We start from the raw sequence: 19066 nt of genomic DNA on the forward strand, positions 1-19066 counted from the left end.
TATGTAATGGGCACCAAAAAGATATTTTCACATTCTGAAGAGAAGGTTGGCGATTTTTTTTAAAAAAAAAAAAAGTCTTTGTTCTAATAAATATCATCCCAACTCATTTTTCATGTCTGTGACACTCTCTCCCTCCTATTTCACAATAGTACAAAAAACTGCCTTCTTTGAACTGTTTCAACATCCTCCGTCTGTCCCATCTAATGCAGACCCCATATAGTACAGCAGTACTCCAGAAGAGGATGGTAATGCATAGTGTAAGCAATCCCTTTAGTAGACCTCTTGCATCTTCTCCATGCTCTGCCAGTAAAATGCAGTCTTTAGTTCACTTCCTCCACAATATTAACCATGTGATCATTCCAGTTTCAATTATTCATAATTGTAATCCATGAGTATTTAGTTGAATTTACAGTCTTCATACTTGTATGATTTATCAAAATGTTTCCAATGTGATTATGGATGCACAATGGGAATTCACAAACTTTGGATGAGGATTGAGGAAGAATTGGATCTAGATCCATGGGACATTGTATTAAAGAACTCATTAGGGGATTCAATATTACAAAATCCACAGTGTCAAAGAGTGTGCTGAGAATGCCAAATTTTTGGCATTACCTCTCACCACCCACCATGAACCATGGACCTTGCCGTTGGTGGGGAGGCTTGCGTGCCTCAGCGATACAGATAGCCGTACCGTAGGTACAACCACAATGGAGGGGTATCTGTTGAGAGGCCAGACAAACGTGTGGTTCCTGAAGAGGGGCAGCAGCCTTTTCAGTAGTTGCAAGGGCAACAGTCTGGATGACTGACTGATCTGGCCTTCTAACACAAACCAAAACGGCTTTGCTGCTGTGGTACTGTGATCGGCTGGAAGCAAGGGGAAACTACAGCTGTAATTTTTCCCCGAGGGCATGCAGCTTCACTGTATGATTAAATGATAATGGCATCCTATTGGGTAAAATATTCCGGAGGTAAAATAGTCCCCCATTCAGATATCCGAGCGGGGTCTACTCAAGAGGACGTCGTTATCAGGAGAAAGAAAACTGGCGTTCTACGGATCGGAGCGTGGAATGTCAGATCCCTTAATCGGGCAGGTAGGTTAGAAAATTTAAAGAGGGAAATGGATAGGTTAAAGTTAGATATTGTGGGAATTAGTGAAGTTCGGTGGCAGGAGGAACAAGACTTCTGGTCAGGTGACTACAGGGTTATAAACACATAGTCAAATAGGGGTAATGCAGGAGTAGGTTTAATAATGAATAGGAAAATAGGAATTCGGGTAAGCTACTACAAACAGCATAGTGAACGCATTTTTGTGGCCAAGATAGATACGAAGCCCACACCTACTACAGTAGTACAAGTTTATATGCCAACTAGCTCTGCAGATGACGAAGAAATTTAAGAAATGTATGATGAAATAAAAGAAATTATTCAGATAGTGAAGGGAGACGAAAATTTAATAGTCATGGGTGACTGGAATTCGAGTGTAGGAAAAGGGAGAGAAGGAAACTTAGTAGGTGAATATGGATTGGGGCTAAGAAATGAAAGAGGAAGCCGCCTGATAGAATTTTGCACAGAGCACAACTTAATCATAGCTAACACTTGGTTTAAGAATCATGATAGAAGGTTGTATACACGGAAGAACCCTGGAGATACTAAAAGGTATCAGATAGATTATATAATGGTAAGACAGAGATTTAGGAACCAGGTTTTAAATTGTAAGACATTTCCAGGGGCAGATGTGGACTCTGACCACAATCTATTGGTTATGACCTGTAGGTTAAAACTGAAGAAACTGCAAAAAGGTGGGAATTTAAGGAGATGGGACCTGGATAAACTGAAAGAACCAGAGGTTGTACAGAGTTTCAGGGAGAGCATAAGGGAACAATTGAAAGGAATGGGGGAAAGAAATACAGTAGAAGAAGAATGGGTAGCTCTGAGGGACGAAGTAGTGAAGGCAGCAGACGATCAAGTAGGTAAAAAGGAGAGGGTTAGTAGAAATCCTTGGGTAACAGAAGATATATTGAATTTAATTGATGAAAGGAGAAAATATAAAAATGCAGTAAATGAAGCAGGCAAAAAGGAATACAAACTTCTCAAAAATGAGATTGACAGGAAGTGCAAAATGGCTAAGCAGGGATGGCTAGAGGACAAACGTAAGGATGTAGAGGCTTCTCTCACTAGGGGTAAAATAGATACTGCCTACAGGAAAATTTAAGAGACGTTTGGAGATAAGAGAACCACATGTATGAACATCAAGAGCTCAGATGGAAACCCAGTTCTAAGCAAAGAAGGGAAAGCAGAAAGGTGGAAGGAGTATATAGAGGGTCTCTACAAGGGCGATGCACTTGAGGACAATATTATGGAAATGGAAGAGGATGTAGATGAAGATGAAATGGGAGATACGATACTGCGTGAAGAGTTTGACAGAGCACTGAAGGACCTGAGTCGAAACAAGGCCCCCGGAGTAGACAACATTCCATTGGAACTACTGACGGCCTTGGGAGAGCCAGTCCTGACAAAACTCTACCATCTGGTGAGCAAGATGTATGAAACAGGCGAAATACCCTCAGACTTCAAGAAGAATATAATAATTCCAATCCCAAAGAAAGCAGGTGTTGACAGATGTGAAAATTACCGAACAATCAGTTTAATAAGCCACAGCTGCAAAGTACTAACACGAATTCTTTACAGACGAATGGAAAAACTAGTAGAAGCTGACCTCGGGGAAGATCAGTTTGGATTCCGTAGAAACACTGGAACACGTGAGGCAATACTGACCTTACGACTTATCTTAGAAGAAAGATTAAGGAAAGGCAAACCTACATTTCTAGCATTTGTAGACTTAGAGAAAGCTTTTGACAATGTTGACTGGAATACTCTCTTTCAAATTCTAAAGGTGGCAGGGGTAAAATACAGGGAGCGAAAGGCTATTTACAACTTGTACAGAAACCAGATGGCAGTCATAAGAGTCAAGGGACATGAAAGGGAAGCAGTGGTTGGGAAGGGAGTAAGACAGGGTTGTAGCCTCTCCCCGATGTTATCCAATCTCCATATTGAGCAAGCAGTAAAGGAAACAAAAGAAAAATTTGGAGTAGGTATTAAAATCCATGGAGAAGAAATAAAAACTTTGAGGTTCGCCAATGACATTGTAATTCTGTCAGAGACAGCAAAGGACTTGGAAGAGCAGTTGAACGGAATGGATGGTGTCTTGAAAGGAGGATATAAGATGAACATCAACAAAAGCAAAACGAGGATAATGGAATGTAGTCGAGTTAAGTCGGGTGATGCTGAGGGAATTAGATTAGGAAACGAGACACTTAAAGTAGTAAAGGAGTTTTGCTATTTGGGGAGCAAAATAACTGATGATGGACGAAGTAGAGAGGATATAAAATGTAGACTGGCAATGGCAAGGAAAGCGTTTCTGAAGAAGAGAAATTTGTTAACATCGAGTATAGATTTAAGTGTCAGGAAGTTATTTCTGAAAGTATTTGTATGGAGTGTAGCCATGTATGGAAGTGAAACATGGACGGTAAATAGTTTGGACAAGAAGAGAATAGAAGCTTTTGAAATGTGGTGCTACAGAAGAATGCTGAAGATTAGATGGGTAGATCACATAACTAATGAGGAAGTATTGAATAGGATTGGGGAGAAGAGAAGTTTGTGGCACAACTTGACCAGAAGAAGGGATCGGTTGGTAGGACATGTTCTGAGGCATCAAGGGATCACCAATTTAGTATTTGAGGGCAGCGTGGAGGGTAAAACTCATAGGGGGAGACCAAGAGATGAATACACTAAGCAGATTCAGAAGGATGTAGGTTGCAGTAGGTACTGGGAGATGAAGAAGCTTGCACAGGATAGAGTAGCATGGAGAGCTGCATCAAACCAGTCTCAGGACTGAAGACCACAACAACAACACCTCTCACCACAGGTAATGCAGTTCCTGATGGCCTTCACTTAACAACAGAGAGCAGTGACACGTGTATTGAGTTGTAAATGCTTACAGACAAGCAAAAACACATGAAATAACTGCAGAAATCAATGTGAGATGTACGACAAACGTATCGGTTAGGGCAGTATGGCGAAATCTGGTGTTAATGGGCTACGGCGGCATATGACTGACTTGAGTGCCTTTGCTGACAGTGGATCATTTCCTGCAGCACCTCTCCTAGGCTTGTAACCATATCGGTTGGACCCTAGATGATGGGTAAACTGTGGCCTGGTCACAAGTGTCCCAGTTTCAGTTGGTAAGAGCTGATGGTAGGGTTTGAGTATGATGCAGAACCCACAAAGCCATGGACCCAGGTTGCCAACAAGGCACTGTGTACGCCGGTGCTGGCCCCATAATGGTGTGGGCTGTGTCTACATGGAATGGACTGGGTCCTCTGGTCCAAATGAACCAATAATTGACTGGAAAATATTATGTTTGGCTAGTTGGAGACCATTTGTAGCCATTCATGGGCTTCACGTTGCCAAACTGCATTGGAATTATTATGGATGGCGATGTGCCATGTCAGAACATTCTGGATAATTCGAGTGAATGATTTGGCCACCCAGATCCCCGACATGGATCCCATCGAACTTCTATGTGACACAATTGAGAGGACAGTTCATACACAAAATCCTGCACTGGCAACACTTTCACAATTATGAATGGCTACAGAGGCAGCATGGCTCAATATTTCTGCAAGAGACTTCCAACAACTTGTTGAGTCCATGCCGCACATAGTTGCTGCACTATGCCTGTAAAAAGGAGATACCTCCTGGCTTGTCACCTCAGTGTATTTAGGGTCAACTGCCACATTTCACACCATACAGACATCTTGTCTAAATCATTTTGCAACTTGTTTTGATCATCTGGTGACTTTATTAGATGGTAAATAAAAGCACTGTCTGCAAACAATTTAAGAAGGCCTCTTGGATTGTCTCCTGAAGTATTTATATGGATTAGGAGCAGCAGAGGGCTCTTAATACTTCCTTGTGCAATGCCAGATATCATTTCTGTTTCACTCTTCAACTTTCCATCAATTACAACGAACTGTGACCTTTCTGACAGGTAATCAGGAGTCCAGTCTCACATTTGAGACGATAATCTCTCACTCTCTCTCTCTAGATCCTTTGTAAAAAGCTTTGCTGTACTTATCTCTGGTTTCAACTGCTTACATTATCTTTCACTATTGAGCTTCAGTGCTTTCTATTAGCACTTAGCACTTGGTGCTCTGGTTTTTCTCCCAACACAGCTACAATTTACAATACCACCTCTTGCTATGTCTGTTCTTGTCCTGCATTTACCCTGCACCCTTTTGCACTGATGCCCTTCCTGTAATTGCCCGAGACACTGTAACCTAAAAAACAGCACAGCCCCCCCCCCCCCCCTGCTACCAGTGTGTATGTAAGTATTATTTTTGTGTTGTCAACACTAGTCTTTCCCTTTTAAATTTAACCATCTCTCTTTTCTGTATGAAATAAAATCTAAAAGATCCACAAAGACATTCTGAACTCATAAGAAATGTGTGATTATTATACTATTCTACAGGACAGGTTTCATCTTTATAAGAGGAAAGATAATAATCATAATTCTAATATTAACAACAACATTCTGTTTCCACTAACAATGAACTTCTATAAGTAACACAGGACATCAGTACTCAAATTCAAATTTTCAGCTTTTACTCCGCTGTACTGTGTGCAGTGCTCACATTTATTCCAATCTCTTCAAGAAATCTTCAAAACTCATAACTGATCCAATTCCACAAAAACAAAATAGCAACATTATAGCACCAACTAAACATAAAAAATTATATTATATATGACAGAATCACAGACAGCTAAAATGGAACTATATGAGGTATAGTTGGTGGAGCATACAAGAAATCAAAGAAGAATTTCAAGCCTCAAAAATCTGATTTCCAAAGAAACGATACTAAAACAACAAGATGTACATCAGAATTATCCAGCATCTTGTCAGCAATTCATTCTCACTCTTATTTCCAAATCTCCAGCATTACCTTTATTGATACTTAATCTTTCTTTGGCAAGACTTGTTCTCCCTCCCCCCCCCCCCCCCCCCCCCCACACACACACACACACACACACACACACACACACACACACACAGCTAAACGGGTTGAATCTAAACCCATCCAAGACTCACGTGATGCAGTTCAAAACCAAACAGTCAAAATGTGAGCAGATTAAGATTGTAAACCAAGGTATAGAAGAAGTTGACTCAATCAAATTCTTAGGTTTAAATGTAGATATAAAAATCTGATCTGGCAGGCACACATTGAATACCTGGCAAACAAACTGAGCAGCTTTGCATTTGCAATGCAAATATCATCAACTGCAACCGACATGGAACCACAAAAAGTAGCATATACAAGCTACTTCAAATCCATTATCAAGTACGGTATTGTTTTTTGGGGTAACTCAACATACATAGTGTGGATACTTAAAAAAACATATGAAATATGGGCACTGCAAATCACAAAAAACCATGTCGACCATTATTTAGGAAACTTAAAATATTAACTCTGTCATCCTTATACATATATGAGATTATTATATTTTTGTACACCAGACATGAATTATTTGAGGGAAACCATTTTGTCCCTTCTCATGATACCAGAAACAAAGAAAATTTTATGCTCCCCATCCTCCACCTCAGACTGTACGCCCAGGGACCTCAATACATGGGAATGGAAATTTGTAATAAATTAAAAGGGAACAAGCTGATGCAGATGAATTTAGGTTCACTTAAAAGAAAGCTATATGAGGTACTGACACTGAAGTGTTATTACTCAGTGGATGAATTCATGCGGGACAAACTGGAAATTTGATATGGGTACAATGTGTTACACGTTCCAAAAAATACCCTTATAGTGTTGTTATTTATTATAGTTCTATTATTTATTAATGTAAAAATCATTATAATTGTTTTATAAATTTTTGACACGTCTCCTGTACGCAAACCAAACGGATTGCAAATGTACGTCACGAGATGAATAAAACACAATTCACAACACACACAACACATCTGATTGGCATTATGTATTTACAAGTACCATTTTAGATCTTCTATATTTGTATTGATATTAATGCAAAGCTCATATTCATAGTATTAAAATTTAGTAACATAACCAAGACTTTTTCAGTGTTTCAGAAAAAACAAAGTGACAGACTAATACTAATACATTTACTCAGGTTTGAACTCCACAGTTCCAAAAATACCTGACAAAAAAAATTAAAATGAATATATTTACCTCAATTGTAATGCTGTTTGGACTTCTCTCTTTGAAGACAAAACCAAAATTTCTAGCAGCAGATACGAGTGCTGCTTCATCTGGAGACTGGGCTTGGTACTCTAATCTCCCTGCAAATAAATAAGCAAACAACTAAATTCTAATTTTCTGTTGCCTATGTAGGACAGTGTCCACAGATCCCAACTTTTACTTGCCTTTGGCAACTGCTAAGATGTGTAGGCTGCAGTTCAGAATCACAGAAGATAGTAACATGGGTTAAAGGGCACACATTACAAATTAAAATCAACAAAATGTACACAAGGAAGGCAGTGGAGGAGAGGACAAAATAAACAAAGCAATTACTAGATTCCCAAGAAATTTTGCCCTTTTCTCTATGCCTCCATCATAGAGTCATAATTATTTGTTCCAAAGGAAAAATTAACTTGTGGAAGCTATAAAATTAAAAAAGACAAAATTGCTTCACAATACTTACCTTCAGAATGTGAAATTTTAAGTACCGTCAACAGACAGATGTAAAAATAGCTTAGCTTTGAGAACTCTCCGTTCCTTCCTCTGGGAGGAGACACTGGTATGTTGGGATAAATTAGCAATAGGGGTCAAGTCACTCAGACAGCTGGATAAGATGAATCGACGTGTTGCGAGTACATGAGGAAACTAAGGTGATAGAAGGACATAGAGAAAAGAAGATAGATAAACAGGAAAGAAATGAGAATCAAATTTATACTGCCAGTGAGAATTAGGAGGAAAGCAGAACAAGAAATGGAGAAAAATGAAACAGGAAGGTTAGGGTAGGGGAGAAGAGGGGGGCAGGAACAGAGAACCAATTCAAAAAGAGAGAAAACAACTGAGTTGATAAATGAATTAATTGGAGTGCATGTTAACAGAGTTTAAGTCCACAAGAGCGACAGGATGTGAGGATATGTTGGAGAAAAATGTGACATCTCTGAAGTTCAAAAACAGCTAGTACCAGACGAGAGGATCCAGAGTTCATGTTGGGCAGCAAGCACTCAGGTCCCTCGACTCACGCTATAGAGCATGCTCAGCAACTGAGTACTTAGCATTCCAAATATGGGCAGTAGTTTTATACCCATTCAGTGACTCTCGAGTGAATACGAAAGGCAGAGAAACATCTGAAACTAAATATGTTGTTTACAAAGTAACATTCATTCACTGCATGGAATTTTACATAGGAATCATCACCATTAACTGGCTGAGTGCTTGAACAGATATAGAAGAACTGCCTACCTTCAGAACACTCAAGACTTAGCTCTGCTCATGTTGCACAACATGACTCGAGGGACACGGGTGCCTGTTACTTAATACAGACTATTTAAATCTTCCCACCCAATATTAGTTTCCCTGAACCCCAGTGATGGCAACTCATACGCCAACGTATCTTCACATCTCACCACTCCATTGATACGTACCTATCCTTTATTTATTTTCTCTATTATCTTGTAATTCCCACTCCCCCATCTCTCTCTCTCTCTCTCTCTCTCTCTCTCTCTCTCTCTCTCTCTCTCTCTTTCTTCTACCATCTCTGGACTGAAACTGACTCAGAGCTTACCAAAGTACTATCTTTGATCTTCTTCCATCTCTGAAATCACACATTTCATTTTTGTCTCCCTTCATATAGAGTGTAGGCATGTCCCTCTCATCAATGGGTGCGAGTAAGCTGCTGCTCTTTTCTAACCTCTGCAAAACTAATCCTCTTTCCTCCCTGATGAAGGAACCAACATTTCTTAAAGGTAGGGTAGTTTTCCTGCTGTTACAGTTATGTTTATTTGAAAGACATTCTAAAAATTTTTAGAAGAACTAAACTTATACATTTTGAATATTTTTGAACACTATGATCCTATATTAAATCAACTATAGAATAAACAGCTGTACCCAATCACTTACTGAAATATTTACTTGTTTCTGTTACTAGTTTCCTATTCTTCAACTTCACAGGAAATATCCAGAATACCTACATTACAGTTATTAAAGCATTGTGACGGGCACTCAATGTTGTTTGATAATGTTAAAAGATGTAACATATTTAATATAGTACTTTACATTGCATTTTTTTTTTTTTTTTTTTGCATCTCACGTTGAAAGCAGAATTTATGTATTTAAAAATAACTGATAACCTTCACATTAGTATGAGGAAAACAGATATTAAATTTCCACATGTCAGTCCTCAACGGCAAGATAGAGACAGAAGTTTAAGCTATTGCAGCATCCCCACAAATTTTATAATGATCAGCTAGTAATAACTTTCTCCACAAGACCTGTAGCACAAAAATGCCACCATGCCCAAAATTTTGTTTAAAAATACTGGTTCTTTAATGCTAATTATGAATTCAATTCTTTACCCTTCACAACTCTTCCCTCTTACAAAAACACTGCCTTAGTCTCTGTATTACTTCTACTTCCACGAGTATAGTGGACAATCGCTGGAATGACTCTTCTGCAATGCACTATATCTGAATTGTCAGTGTCATGAGGTGTAACTCTCTGTGATACAGATATTCTGTGCAAAGAAAGTTAATTGGGTCGATGTTCAAACTTCGCATTATAATCTTTTCCCAACATTTTTGGTGCTGAAACCCAGGAGGCAGCACACAGGTGGGAACTTTCAGAATCACGAGGATGTCAATAACAAGTAAAGTGAGTGCACACTGATTCCAAGCGACTACACAGTGACTCCACGGCGGGATATCTTTGCACGTAATGTGAAATGTGCACCTCCAGCTAAGTCAGTCACACATTGTGGTCTTCCGTTTACCTGTATTCACTACCAAAACATGCTACATTACTGCCTGCATGCTTGTAATTGAAGTAATAATTGAGTAGAATGTAGGAGGATAATTGGTTGTTACGAAACATAGTCTACCCCTAGTGAGAAGGTCAACACAGAATCTTGCAGAGTACTATCATACATCATGGCCACGAATACTGAAACAGTAGACTGTCTCTCCAAGCTAAAACTTAGATGAGGAATGCATTGTTCCAATGTTGCTCGCTTCAACAGACAAATTCATTTCATGACTTAAAGCATAGAAATGAGGTGGAAAATGTTTGAATCTTATATTTTTTTAAGGAGCATCAGTCAGAAATTTGATGATTTTTAATTTACTACTGCTTCAGATACTTCATAAACAGGTGCACCAACTGATATTAAAAGGGCTCCTGTTCACCAGTTAGTGTGTATTTTGTGAGACACTGAAAAACAGTTATTTTTATAGTGGCATTAATGAATGATTCCTGCCCTCTTAAAAAAGAAGAATCATGAGTTTTGACTCGCACTCCCTTGGAAATGAAACTTTGGTGGCAGCACAAACTGATGTTGCAAATTTGCAATGCTTTCTAATCACACCACTAGATGGTGTCATTGGCAGTGTTGACAAACAATATGCTGCAACTGTGGGGATCTGATTGTTGTCCTTGTTTTCCATACTATTAAATGTGCATTGTATTATATGTTGCCTTTAGCATCTACTGATTATTTTACCATACAACGTGTGCTTCCAAAAGTGACAATAATATTGGAGAGTAAGGCTATAATTCGAAAAAAGTGAAACAAAGTTAATCAACCAGAATGTAATAAAGCCAATAAAATAAAATCTGCAATGATGTGAGGTGAAACATATGTGAATCACAGAGGGGAAAGTATTCGAGCAAAAAAGCCTGGATTCACTTGCAAATAAGTAGCTACTTTTTTATTGTCTTAATAAATGAATAATATGAGGGTTGCCCAGAAAGTAATGCATCACATTTCTTTCTTTAACATTTCTTTATTGAACATAATGAGAACTACACACACAAAAGAATGGTGTTTTATCTACATGTAATCTCCATCCCATTCTATGGTCTTCCTCCAGCACAAAACAAGGGCATGTATGGTTTCTCGGTACCAATCCTTGTCCCGGCGGTGGAGCCAGTGCTTCACTACGTGAATTACTTCCTCATCGTCCTCAAAATGTCTTCCACTAATGGCATCCTTTAATGGCCCAAACAAGTGGAAGTCAGAAGGGGCTAGCTCAGGTGTGTCAGCCGTGGATGGTCTCCTCTACCGCTGCAAATCATGGAGCTCCGCCCAACTGCCTTCCAATGACCTCACCCTCTGTGCCCAGCAAATAACTGTACTTCTGTCAACAGCAGATGCTCCATAGACTTTGCAGAAGTGTTTGTGAATGTTCCCGCACTTTCTTTCTCTGCAATGAGAAATTCAATGACGGCACATTGCTTGTAATGTACATCACCTACCGATGCCATTTTGAAACTGTCCTGCAGCTACGCTATCAGTCAGAAGTGACAGAAACTTGGCAGGCTCACTCAGGACACTTCATATAATACATACGTTGCATTTTGCATTCGTAGCATTGTTTTTGGCTGAGCAAAAAAATGTGGTGCGTTACTTTCTGGGCAACCCTCATATTATGCCACCTATATCCTAGCCATAACTTCTAACGTTTCTACAATCTTATTTTGTAACCACATCACATGATACCAATATTGTTTGATGAATGTTTGCTCACTGAAAAGCACACTGTGTACAGAGAATGTGAATGATTTAATGTTTCTTTGTTATCGGCATGTGTCCTTTATTTTTGTGTGTACTATGTTTTTATTTAGATGACATGGATGTTCAATGTACAACACATTTTTTAAGTTCCACTCTTCTGCACTGGGTCTGCTATTGTAAATTCAGACCATTTTTAACCAGTAGCATTTACTCCAACAAATCTCAGTAATATTGTGTTACAGGAGTATTCTACACAAAGCACTTCCAGATAATGAAAATCTGTTACATTGCTAGCAGAAAACCTCAAGACGAGAGGAAGGCATATTTCCCACAGCCTACTAACAGCGGTGGATGATTTGCTGCAAGATAATATATCACCCTTTCTGTGGAAAGAATCCCATTATGTAGGTAGATCAACAAGATACTGCTGAAGTGCCAACCTCAACATCAAGGTGATGTGGAAATTATTCCTTGAAAAACACCCTCGAGAAAATGTAAATTATAATTTTTACTGAACATCCTCCAGGGACAATTTTAATTATAAATTTGAGAGGCCAAAGATAGACTTGTTGCATATGTGAGAAGCTAAATGTAAGTCTCCGCGATTAAATGATACAGCAAGGGCAGAGCTGCGATTGAGCTGGTTCTTCATAAGCAGAGGAGCAGAAAATTTTACATTGCTCTTCAACATGATAAATCTGAAGCAGAGATATTAGAAGACAAAATTCTTTCTTCGTCTGTCAATTTTGTGCAGAAAGTCTTCCTACCAAAACTTCTAGTGTAAGATGCATTTTACTTAAGGCAACTTACTGTTAATGTATTTTGCATACACAATGTAAAGACTGACAAAAGCACAATGTAAGTCCACCATAAAGGTAAAGGAAAGGAAAGTCCTAATGAAGTGTCCTCATTTATAAATGGTTACATACAGGATATACCACAAGAATACATCGAACATCTCTGGGAGATTCAACAAAATTCAACAATACTTTCCAGTGAGGGAGCGCAGTTTTCTGCCTGAGATAGAGGTTTTGGCATTATAAAAAAGAACCGAGGACAGCCTGTTACTGTGCACAATGTACAGAGGTGGTTCTTACAAGTCTGAAAGAAGGTAAATTTCTTATTAAAGAAACTGGTACTACTGAGATATTAGACTTAAAGTCATGGTGGTCACTGTGTAACAGAACGACCAGAATTTCTGAAAAAACTAAGAGTGGGAGACAAGGAAAGGTAACTTACCAGCACTTTTTCACATTTTAATTTTTATGGTACCAGATCAGGTTGTGTTAGAGCTTCTACAATGATCAAAGGACTTATTAGTCACACTTTTCTTCTGGAACTCCTTCATGGTCCACTGACTGCGCTAAATAAACTAGGTTACTCATCAGAAAAGGTTCTTAGTACGTTCAGTAAAATAAAAGACTTGGAAAAATTGCAATGTTATCTGCCTGAAGAACACAATTTTCTATGAAGAAATTCCGAAGCTGCCTGTCACAAACAACAACCAAGACAAAGAGTAAATGGACTATGAAATATCAAATTTTGTTGTAGAATTGTGCATAACAATTGTAAAATGTAGAACGGTAAATTTTATATTGTTTGGTTTAATGGTAACGATAACATGTATAAGTAGTATATAATTTCCGATTTTTTTTAAGGCATCAATTTCCAACTTTTAACAAAATTACTTTACTTTAATATTACACTAGCTATCTAATCTTTCATCAAACAATCACATTTGCATCATATTAAATAAAGAAATAATGAAATATGCCAATAAGTAGTTATTTTAGGATTTAAACAGATTTTTTTATTTCCCACAAATATGTGTTAGTTGATTCAAGCCTATTTAAAAACATATGATTTGTTTGTAGTCATCTGCAGGAGACTTAAGTTATTTGATGACCTTGGATTACATTATTCAAGACTTACTTGCAGGAGTAGAGTATGAAGGTGGTGCTTCAGCACTAGAGCGGTACACAAACTTGATGAAAAGAGCAATCCTAAAAGCAAAACACAATATTGAGGAAAGAATTTCTGACATCACAGCTGTCAGGATGACTTTGGGGTTTTCTATGTAGTCATGTAACAGAGTTCGATTACCACGGTTTAAGCTAGGACCAGTCTCTAGTAACACTGAGCATTAGGCTCACTTCTGGGAACAATCTGAATCTTCCACTGACGTAGACCCAAACTTGTCAATTGTCAATATACACAAGTTTCTTAGAGCCTATCTTGAAGAGGAATTCAAGAGTTTGGTAGAAGCAACTGCTGTCACTGCAGTTTCCTTCGAGTGATGGTGACAAAGGCCGAATTATTGAGATGCATTTTATCTGGAAGCCATTCTGTCTCTATCATCTGATTCCCCAGAGCTTACAACTTAGCATTTATTGGATGTAAAATGCACATCCAGGCTGTACAGATGCTAGTGGAGAAAGTAGAACCTAATAGTAGAGTGTTAGTTCCTAAAATATTTTGTGCTTTCCCAGAGGACATAATTATGTCGGTGCTGGATAATCTATACCAAAAGAGTACTATTGTCAGAAGGAAACATTCTGAAACTAATGTACGTCTTGTCAGAACACGTAGATGGGTGTTGACAACACAAAGCATTCAAGGGGAAGCTCTTACATTAACTAGCATTGTACCGCCTACAGTAGCCTTCAGTGTTTGCTCTAAGAAAGGACAAAAGTACATAAGTCAGTACAGAAGGTACTACTCTCCTGTGTGTTTTGTAAGCACCGTACTCATTGGGCTCAAGACTGTGAGACAGTAAAGAATGTTCATGATCACCTCAAGATTTTGAGATCGAATAATAGATGGTTTCTTTGCCTTAACACTTTCAGCACTATGCCCATACATCATGCAGGCATTCACATTTCGGCCATGCAGATGTCGTCTGCATCTTGTATGGGTGCAGCTTTTCCATTCGCTGAAACTTGTTTTGCCCGCTTGCTACACGACTGCAAGCTATAGGATAGAAATAATAGATAGCCTGCTAGATCCAGCAGGAGTTGATCTACAAGTGTGCATTTACTGAACATGTTGTAGGAATATCGGAAGACATTCGCGATCAGAACTGTCATCAGGAGCAGAAAGGGCCTACCAACAAGCTAGCTCTGTCTATTTTCAAAAAGAGGTATAACATGAACAATAAAGCTAAACATTATTATAATCTAACATGAACAAGACTGGTGAAGACTGTGTTGGCCAGCTAACCGGCTACCACCCACTTGCAAGAAAAGCAATGAATTGGTGGAAAACACTTTTCTTTCACATTTCCCTAATGTCTACTGTGAATAGTTTTATTTTGCACAAGGATGTCACCAAGCAAAATATATCTTGTGGAATTTACAAAAAAAAATGTTAGCATGGACTATGTAGCTGCAGCTGACAAAGGAAAGAAAGAAACTAACAAGTAGGTCAAGAAAGAAAGCAGATGGTGGTACAAAGACCACAGTGTTCAACTTCACATACCCACAAACACCCAACTATTAGGTTCTACGTTCTCCCCTAGCATCTGTACAGCCTGGATATGCTTTTTGTATCCAATAAATGTTAAGTTGTAAGCTCTGGGGAATCGGATGATAGATGCAGGATGGCTTCCAGATAATCAAGATGTGCCTCAATAATTCGGCCTTCGTCACCATCACTCAAAGGAAACTGCAGTTACAGCAGTTCCTTCTACCGTTTGAAGAAGTAAATTATGTGTAAATTACATGTAATCATTTTTTTGTCATAAAATATGAAATACATATACCAGTGCTGATGTGAAGATATGCAAGCTTATTCCCTAATCGGTAACGTATGGGGTTTAAAATGACGCCCAATATGTGCCACTAAGATGCTTCACTGTTGTGTAATTATTCTTTAAATTTTATCGAAAATTGTCAGTTCACCTACACAACTGAAGACAAGTGATAAGAGTGTAGAATGTGTTAACCAAGACCATACAACAAAAGACTGATGGAAGAAAGGAAAAGCATTTTGCCTCTTTTGCAAATAACTGTAATCGTAAGTCGGTTTGCACAAATTTGGAACATTCTACTGTATCAGTTCCTCTTGTCGAACACAGTTCCGTCAGCAATGCGAACAATGAGCATCTAAGACACACATCTTTAGACAGCCCACACATATGCAATAGAGCCCACTGGAGGAGTAAAAAGACTCTCACACTGCATTCTATACCATGGCAACAAGTCTAGTTTTATCAGAACATCACTGATCGATAAGTTAAAACTATAATTCACTGCACAACCCATCCACTGAAAATCAATGCATTCGAGTCTTCATTCGCTACAACACACTCTCGACATCTGGTCTGACTGGCATTGAGAAGTGCATGGAGCCATGCTGATTTAAGGTTACTGCATTTGAGAGTTTTCATTCCATTTTAAGACACCTGCAGGTACCTAAAGAATTCAAAATGAAACACATTACTAATCTGCAAATGGTTGACCTATCAGAAGGATACAACGATCTTCCCATCGAGTTACTAATCAGAGCAGATCATTAGTGGAGAACTGTTAAGGACACAGCACCAATACATGTCTCTCAATCACTGGCCTTACTGCCTTTGAAATACGGATGGATTCTTGGTGCAAACTGCTTAAGAATTTCTGCAGACTGAAGTGTCATTAACCTCATCACCCTGCTGTGTAATCAAGCATCTGACAGTGCAGTCATGATTTTTGGGATTTATAGGCAGTAGGGATATGCGATGATCACAATCGTGCAAAGAGTATAAAAGATTCAGAATGTTGAGGAATTTCACACTTCCTACTCTGTCAAGGATCAACAAAGAGTAGTTTATCTTCCACAAACATTGGGAGTCATTCTTCCAAATATTCTCAGTAATGGTGAATAATTTTCACTTATGTTGCAGAGACATCTGGATAAGAATGATGCCCTTCATATCATGTACAAGATTCAGATGTCGAAACGACATCCAAAATGAACAAGTTGAACTAGCCCCACCCCAGAATTTGACCAACTCCTTTCATTTGCCTCATTGAATAGTAAGGAGGGAAAAACATGGAAGCACAAAACAGCGAATCGTATTCAACGCACCTTCATGTGAAAAGGGCTCTCCTTCACTTAATGATGTCTTAGAAAATAGACCTAACCTGCTTTTTGAAGTAAACGCAGTGCTCAATGCTCTTGCTCTATCAAATGTGACATTTTGCCACTGTCACAGATATTACCCGAGCATTTTTACAGTTAGTCCTCCACCCAGATGACAGAGAGCTGGCCATATTCTTCTGGTAAAGTGACAATAAGCATGGCATACATGAAACATATGGCAACTGAAGGACAGCTATGTATTAATTTAAAAGACTTCCCTTTTGGCTGAAATGTAGTCTGTTCTTATGTTCAGTTGCTCTGAGAGACGGCAAATATGTATGCATCAGAATTTCCTACCGCAAGTTCCTTGTTAGACCACAATACTTGCATGCAAACATTTTCAGGAGGTGCTGCAGATGAGAATGGACTGATAACTCTTATTACAAACTGACCATACTCATGAATCAAATTAAACTGTGAGCAACAAATTCCCAGCAGTTAGTTGCAATATTAAATCTGAAGGACGAGAGATCACAAAAACTTCGTACGTGTTGGGAGTTTACTCGAACACAGCAGACAATAAGTTCTGTATGGGCCAACACCAAGTTATTGGCAAAATACCTCTGACTGTGGCCATCAAAATGAGCTTACTACAAGCAACCACTAGTTGCTATGACCCTCTGGGCTTAGTAACACTATAACCATAATATTAAAGATATCAACTCTTGCCTCAGTATCTTGCCGTTTGTTGGCATACTTGGATCTCAATGGGTTACTTCAATCTCAGAACTTCCAAAACTATCACATATTTACGTAAAAAGATGGGTATAAGATTCCAGGACAGCAGTCACTGATTCAGAGATAGCATACAACGTAGTCTTGTATATTAGGTCAACTGCTAGTAGTAAGTCCCTTGTTCAATTAAGGTGTAGTAAAAGTAGACAACACCCATAAAAAGGATTATGTTGCCACAACTGAAACTATACACAGTATTGATAGGAACATGACTTCTACATTACTACCGCAAGGCAATTCTTTGGATTGACTCCATGGTAACACACTTTCATGGATAAACGGTAATCCTAGAACATGGAAAACCTTTGCATGTAACAAGGTAATGAAAATTCAAAAGTACACCTCGCCATTCCAGTGGTAGCATTGCCCAGGTAAAGATAATCCTGTGGATCATCTATCTAGTTTAATCACAACTCAGACTCCAGGTACAATGGACATATGGTGACACGGCCCACCATAGCTATTGCAAAGGTGCTGTCTCTGTCCAAATGAGTATCTTGCACCAGCGAAAGATAATTCACTGAAGTCTCCCATGTAAAATAGCACACAGTGTCACCAGTCAAGAAACAGAAGTTACACTGCCAGTCAACCAGATGACACTTTATTTTGCAGGACTGCTATACACCAAAGTAAGAAATACCAGTGCTAAAAGGTATGTTGCACTATTTACTTCCACTGTGATTGGAGCCATCCACTCAGAGGTAGTCCACAGTGTATCACAAAAATGTACTGGTCGACACTGCATTCCACGCACCATCTATGGCAACAATGCTCAAATATTCTATGTAGCCAAGAAAGAAATATTGGATCTGTGGTTGACAATATCTGCTGATAAGACTCACGAACACTTCATTCAACAAGGCGTAACTTGTAAATTTATATCTCCGCATGTGGCTTGATGGGGAGGGTTCTGGGAAAGAATGGTCAACTCAAAGAAAAGGTATCACAGGAGAGTATTCAGACAACTATAAACCAAGAAGGGCTACATACTGTGCTTATAAATACTGAAGCTGCCCTGAACTCAAGACCCATTTTCAGTATTGAGGATGTAGTACTAACTCCAGCACATTTGCTTGAGGGGGAGAGACTTATGTCACTGTCAACCAGACCTGAGCCACTGACGACAACAGACTTGACAAGAGAATTCAAACTCCATCAGAAAACATCAGAATGTTTCTGGGAGTGCTGGGGTAAGGAGCACCTCAAGCTCTTGTGAAACATTCATTATGGTAAATGCCTGAATGGAGTAGCAGTGAGAATCCAAATTGGTGACATTCTACTTCTACAAGTAAGAGTTGTTTCACAACATCTGTGGAAGAGGGCAAGAGTACAGGAACTGAAAGAAGGCAAAGACAGAATCCAGTGCACAACCGTCCTTGTGACTGCTGATGGGACGTACATCACTAGACCTGTTCAGTAGCTGGTGATACCTCTGGAG

At 38.9% G+C, this 19066-nt stretch overlaps 1 protein-coding gene across 1 annotated transcript in view; it reads right to left on the minus strand.

Annotated features, from left to right (window-relative positions):
• Positions 1 to 19066, minus strand: part of LOC124621865 (phospholipid-transporting ATPase ID) — a 538522-nt gene that overhangs the window by 111513 nt on the left and 407943 nt on the right. Inside the window, 1 exon segment of the mRNA XM_047147327.1 lies at positions 7260 to 7369. Within this exon segment, the coding sequence (XP_047003283.1) occupies positions 7260 to 7369 (110 nt within the window).

The sequence above is a fragment of the Schistocerca americana genome, chromosome 7 (assembly GCF_021461395.2).
Source record: "Schistocerca americana isolate TAMUIC-IGC-003095 chromosome 7, iqSchAmer2.1, whole genome shotgun sequence".
Classification (NCBI taxonomy): domain Eukaryota; kingdom Metazoa; phylum Arthropoda; class Insecta; order Orthoptera; family Acrididae; genus Schistocerca; species Schistocerca americana.